At 37.5% G+C, this 6,317-nt stretch overlaps 1 protein-coding gene across 1 annotated transcript; it reads left to right on the forward strand.

Moving 5' to 3' along the window:
- Positions 1-8: 8 nt before the first annotated feature.
- On the forward strand, positions 9-6,257 carry LOC148914212 (WD repeat-containing protein 93-like). Its single transcript, XM_089025645.1, is given in 13 exon segments — positions 9-918; positions 1,162-1,451; positions 2,662-2,726; positions 2,842-2,919; positions 3,219-3,307; positions 3,309-3,351; positions 3,594-3,813; positions 4,303-4,363; positions 4,479-4,629; positions 4,768-4,823; positions 5,063-5,196; positions 5,551-5,684; positions 6,019-6,257. Coding segments are annotated over 13 exon segments (2,106 nt in total). The 5' UTR covers positions 9-138; the 3' UTR covers positions 6,024-6,257.
- The last annotated feature ends 60 nt before the right edge of the window (positions 6,258-6,317 follow it).

Raw genomic sequence — 6,317 nt, forward strand, 5'->3', positions numbered from 1 at the left:
TCAGGTAGACTGGAGACGGTTGTCAAGCAAAGATGGCGGACAAACAAAGCTTCTTTGCTAAAAAATGCCTAATATTCCTATCTTTTTAGGACTTATTTAACAGCCATATTTTAAATATAGATAGCTAAAATACTTAACATGGGATTGAAGAAGCAAAAAAGGCCAGTTACACCACCTTCAGACGAGGAAGAAGCGGATGAAGAATTCCTGATTGATCCTGAACAAATCTTTGATGTCCTTCCTCAACCCTTTCGACTTGTAGATAAAACAGTCAATTATATATTCGATAGAGCATGGAATATCATTGAAGGAATCGAGGATAAAAAGGCCTTGAAGCTGTCAAAAGAATGCCTCCCTAGTTATGACTGTGGCAGACCCCTGTTTGATCTGAAAGAGCCATCTTGTATGTGTAGTGATGAGGGCGGCAAGTATCTGTTTGTAGCTCATAGTAGCGGGTTTTCTGTGGTAGAGGCGTTGATAGGACAATGTGTGGCTACAAGTGAAGATCCTAGTGCAAAAAATGTCAAACAGATGTGTGCTTCTCTTCTGTGTGAAGGATTCTATGTCCTCTGTACCCTTGATAACAATGAGGTAGCAAAGCTGTTTTGTTTCTTTGGAGATCAATTAAATCTTACTAAAGTGTTCACAGATGAGACAAATAAACAAGCAATGACAACCCTTGTGCAGTTATCTAACGATGGTAACTATGTTGGTATTAGTTGGGAGGTTAAAAATACAGAGAACTGGTTTGAAGTTTATCGAATACCAAAGGATTCCTGGATTAAAGAGGTAGAGCCTGTGCTTCAGGTTCCTAAGTCCAGGAAGATGACGGAAGATATGGGACATCATGACAGTAGTCTTGCTGAACAGCACAAGACCAGTGAGGGACAAGAAAATGCATCACTTAAGTCATCTTCTGTAAGTGCTGATAACTACATAATGACGTTAGTATCGTTAAAAGACTGCCACCTCTCAACCACACCCTTACCCTACTGCTTATCTATGTCAAGCCTTCATAATGATTATTTTCTTTAATGCCCTCAGCAGCTTCCAGTCATCCTGATTCTGCTAAGTGCACCTCCCTGCCCTAGTTCAGTAAGCTCGTATCCGCCCCCCACTAATTTTCTATGTCCAGCCCTTCATAATGATTCTTTTCTTTAGTCTCCTCCAGCTTCTCGTCCTGGTTCTGCCCAAGGTGTGCCATCTCAGTCCTCATTCAGTAAGCTGAATCTCATTCTCAGAGTTCGTTCCCCACCAGCAGTGGGTCCTTGTGCTGCAACTAACTACACGGCAGCTCTAAAGTCTATCGACCCTGATAATAATGTCATTGGTACTGGAGTCAATCATGTTTTGACATCAGAGTATTTTCAACATTCTGAAATGACTTTTAGGAGTTTACATAAACAGAAAATGCAGTACTTCCAAGATGATCAACAGGAACCTGAAGTTAGGTATAGATTGATTCGAATTTATTTTAAGTTCCAATATTTTTCTCACTTACTATTTCATAATCTATGATCCCACACAAGCACCTATGGTATTATTTTCATTTTTATCCTAAGCTTTTATTTTCATTCATAATTAATTTGGATAGATTTCGTACTGTAATAAATTATCCAATTAGTTTTTTGCAGCCAATCAAAATTCAAGAATTCAAAACAATAGGAATAAAATTTCAACCAATTACCACACAGCCTAATATTTTGTCTTCACCACACTCAATAGACCTTGGTAACACATAAAAGTCTCAAAAGTACTGAAGCGTTTGACTGTTATTAGATGGCCAGGCAAGAAACGATTGTTTTTGTGATCAAAAATGTAGCAGAATGTTTTTTCAAATTATGAGAAAAAAATTATCTTGATATATTTGTAAAATTTTAGCATAAAATTACTATTTTTTAATAGTTCAAATAAATGCTGTAGGATAAAACCTGCAAATTTGTCGTAAAAAACACGTTTGCGATCCGACGATCCACTTAACCGAAGTCCAGTCCAGTCCAGCCATGCACGGTTCCTGATTTTCCAAATTAAAAAAACTCTTATAATTCGGAATTTAGAAGCGCAAACCAATTTTTAGCAGTTGGGCATGTTTTTCCTTTACATTAAGATTATCCATACCCATTCAAAAGCTGAAAATTAGCCAAAAAAATTTTGATTTTTTTTACAATCCAAGATCCAGTCCAGTCCAATCCCTCACCATTACGGATTTTCCAAATTAAAAAAAAGTCTCAAAAGTACTAAAGTGTTTGACCGTTGGCAGATGGCCAGACAAGAAGCAAAGAAATATTGTTATATTTAAGGCACTTTCCATTAAGTTGAATGGGTCAATCGATGTGGCCAGTTTAACATGCTAGGTGTCAGTCCTACAGTTCTGTGATACCCCCTGTTATGAGTTCGGCTTACAATTTCCCTGCTAGCAGAGTCTCCCTTGTTGACGATTCTTGTCAACAAGGGAGACTGCTGGCAGGGAAGCATATGATATAATTAATTCATGATAGGGGTAGATGGCTGTTCATGATAGGGGTAGATGGCTGTTCATGATAGGGGTAGATGGCTGTTCGTGATAGGGGTAGATGGCTGTTCGTGATAGGGGTAGATGGCTGTTCATGATAGGGGTAGATGGCTGTTCATGATTACTATTGATTTTTTATTCCCTTTCAGCCAACCTTCATTTCATTTCTTAAAACCAGGAAAGTTTGTTCCAACTGGTTTAGATACTGCACCAAGTGAGCGTTGATTGACTCTGATTATTGATGGTTTATGTTATCTACTTCACTATTTATTCATTAATGTCTGTAATACTAAATCACAATATTATATCTTTTTCTCACTTTCTAACAGACAAGGTTAACTCCATAGCTGTCTGGTGGACAGGGGGGACACACCTATTTATTTACTCACTCGTCAAGACAGCAAAAGGTACATTAATCCAGGGGAACCATTTCCTTTACTGCTGTTTTCCATATTCTGGAAACTCGGTAGTTGCAAGCTGCACACTGATATTTCGTTTTTCTCTGCTGTCAATCAAAAACATGATAAGTCAAGTACCATTGATATTCTTGACTGGCGGCAGTAAAAAAAAAACGATTTCGCAATAAGCTATTGAAATCTTGGAGTCCTGCAGAATTTCAAAACCACAGTAAACATCTGTTCTTTTTATAACCTTTCCTTTTGGAAAATGACTTCAATATAATATGTTTCTTTCAAATTCATTCTAGATATTGAGCTAAAGCCTGAAGTTGTGTGGCCTAATGCCCAAGAGATCTGCACCAGTGCCGTTAGTAGTTGTATGTCTGTATTGGCTCTAGGGACTGAAGAATGGTGTGGTTGTTATATGGGATGTACATAATGGTTAGTACTGTCGGAAGTTAATTTGTTGTCACATTTCATCACCACCATGTTGGTTAAATGGAATACTGAATTATCTTTTCTTGTTAGATGAGTTACGTGAAAGCCACATATTTCCCTTGTGTGGGGTTTCCCTGCCCATAAGGCAAAGTTCATAAATGAATGAACGAACGAATGAATGAAAATTCCTTCCCTTTCATCTTACATTTCATTATTTCATTTGCTGTTCATTCATTTATCACCAGGTCTCTTGCTAAGAGTGTGTCCAGTAACCAATCATTCTACTATCACCTTCATGCACTTCTTACCAAGCAGTATGACACAGCCTTACTCAGAAGACCAACCATCATATCTATCATCACCAGTACCTATTGCAAATCTAGCTGTCGCATGTAGAGATGGCAGCTTTAGGATTGTCCAGTGTGGTGTAGCATGCCGCCCACCCGTTAGAATAATGGTTGATAAGTGAGTAAGCAGATTATATTATTAAATCAAATTTTTCTAATGAACTATTTTGCAAGTCAAAACTCCTGACTGTGAACTCATGTAGTTTGCTGTGTCAAACAACAAGGTTATGGCGGATGTCAATCAAGGCAATTCCATGACATGCCTTATACATTCCCTTGAAAACTTGTCTTATATTATCATGGAAACACTTTGATTGACTTATGCAGTACAAGGGCAGGTCCAGGATTTTTTCTAGGGGGTTGCAACATCCAGGATTTTCATTTTAGGAGGGGGTACTCAAACGCCGATAATGCAGTACAGCTCATCTGGAGGGGATCAAGCTCCCCCTTCACCTCTGCAACCCTTCCCTAGATCCACCCCTGCAGTATACCAAAAATACTTCATAGCAATGATCATCTTAAAAATTGTTTTGAAAAATAATGTTGCGAGAATGCTTTATGCCAATATGCCAGTGCAGTATTATTGATTGCTTGGTTGTTGACACAGGTCTGCAGTAGAATCAGATGCCTTGATATCAGGCTGTTGTTTGTCCAAAACACCACAAGTGGTAAGCTCATTGATTCCACATTATATTGTTACAAGCTACTGTATTTACCATACATACAAACTTTATTTTATGTGGGTAGACAAATTCAGTCTAATGGTTGTTCTTGTATCTTTAGATTGCAGTGTGTAGAGAGAGTGGACGTATTACATTATTTGACACCATCTCATACACAGCAATGTGCCACATTGCTCTGCCACAACCATACAAGATAGATTCTCTCTCAACCCCCTGTATAGCTGCTGATGGCCAAGTGATGGTCATCAAAGGTGAAATAAAATAACTGTTTTGAATGAAGCTACTCTTAATAAATGACTGACTCATGAATTGTATGTATATCAGTGTGCTTCAAGAAACCATTGTCTAACGATGTGTAATGCATGGGAATTATTCTATTTACAATCCAGGTCTTTGTGCTGATGAAGATTCAGAAGAAGAAGACGAAGAAGGAGAAAAATCTTATGTATGTTTACTTTATATCATTTCTGTTCTGCTGAGTAACACAGATATCAGCTGATGACCTGCTCTGTCAGCTACTAATGCAGTATAGACAGCATTTTATGACCCCTCCATTGAGCTTTTTTATCTCTCTTCTCTTTCACCTCCCTGTCCATATAAGAGCCATAATAGCAAACTTCAAAGTAAGTTTCTTAACAAGTTAAATAGTGAAGCAATAATATTATATATTTCTATCGCTTTCAGACATCGACATTGTTTACATTTCCTCTGCGTTCTTTCCCTTCAATTGATCGTTACTGGAGAATGCCTATAACCAATGAACCGTATGGTATAGATAATACAGTACATACCAAGATGAACTCACTTATACAGGATAGGTGAATATTCACTAACTATATCCTTAACCATCATTATCACCAGCATCTTCCCCATCATCTGACATGTATCACTGTCCTGACCAACATCATCATCATCACCTTCATCACTTTCAACATCACCATCATTATCATCATTACCATTATCACCACCATCACCATCATGGTCATCGGCATCATCACTATCATCACCCTCATTTTCACCATCAACTGCACCATGATCGTCGCCACCACCACCCCCATCAATCAGTGATTTATCATCATCATAGTCATAATCATAGTCATATTCATCATCAACCTAATAACATTTCCCCCCTCTACATGAAACGTTAAATATGATTTTTTCAAATATGATAGAATATCAAGTCAGGGAACAAGACAATTACGTATGCAGGAAAGATGGGGAAAGCTGCAAGACGAACTGAAAAACAAACAGACCGATAAAAAACGTATTAATGGCACAGTATGGATCACTAGACAACAAGTACAAGGTAAATGAGATATATACTATACTCTTTGCTTTCTATTACTATTTGGCATCTTTAATAAATCCGGCTCGCTCATTGGTCCAATGTACGTCTTATGCTGCTATATTATAACTCGCGCATAGCGCACACTCGTTTGTTGACTTGTGCTGCTTGCAGAGATAAATAGAACTTGAACCAAAAAAAACCCTCTTTCTCCATTATTTATTAAATTCACTTGTGTTAAAAATACTAAAGCAATTATTTGCCGAAGGCGAAGTTAATCTCGGGGAATATTTACCGAGACGTGAGTTCTATTAAATATTAATGTAACTAATTGTCTTTCTTTCATTTTGTACAGTTTAATGATCACAACCAAGAAAAAAGCATTTTAGTTAAATATGTTTGATACAGTTCTTATTTAGAATATTAAGTCTGATGTAAATATTGTAGATTTTCGTTTCTTGTCTTTGTACAAAGCTACAGAAGGTATTGCAGTTACATTGTTGGTCTTCATTGTCGATTAAAGACAAAAAGATTTTCATTGTGAGTGTTGTTTATGCATTATCTACGAATAAAGAACTTTATCTTGGAACTTTAGTTCACTGAGTTGTTTCTTAGTTTTATTCTCGTGTGTGGCAGGGCCGTAACCAGGGGGGA

The sequence above is a fragment of the Actinia tenebrosa genome, unplaced genomic scaffold (assembly GCF_029948245.1).
Source record: "Actinia tenebrosa isolate PJP-AT-01 unplaced genomic scaffold, QUT_ActTen_1.0 PGA_scaffold0__85_contigs__length_37466705, whole genome shotgun sequence".
Classification (NCBI taxonomy): domain Eukaryota; kingdom Metazoa; phylum Cnidaria; class Anthozoa; order Actiniaria; family Actiniidae; genus Actinia; species Actinia tenebrosa.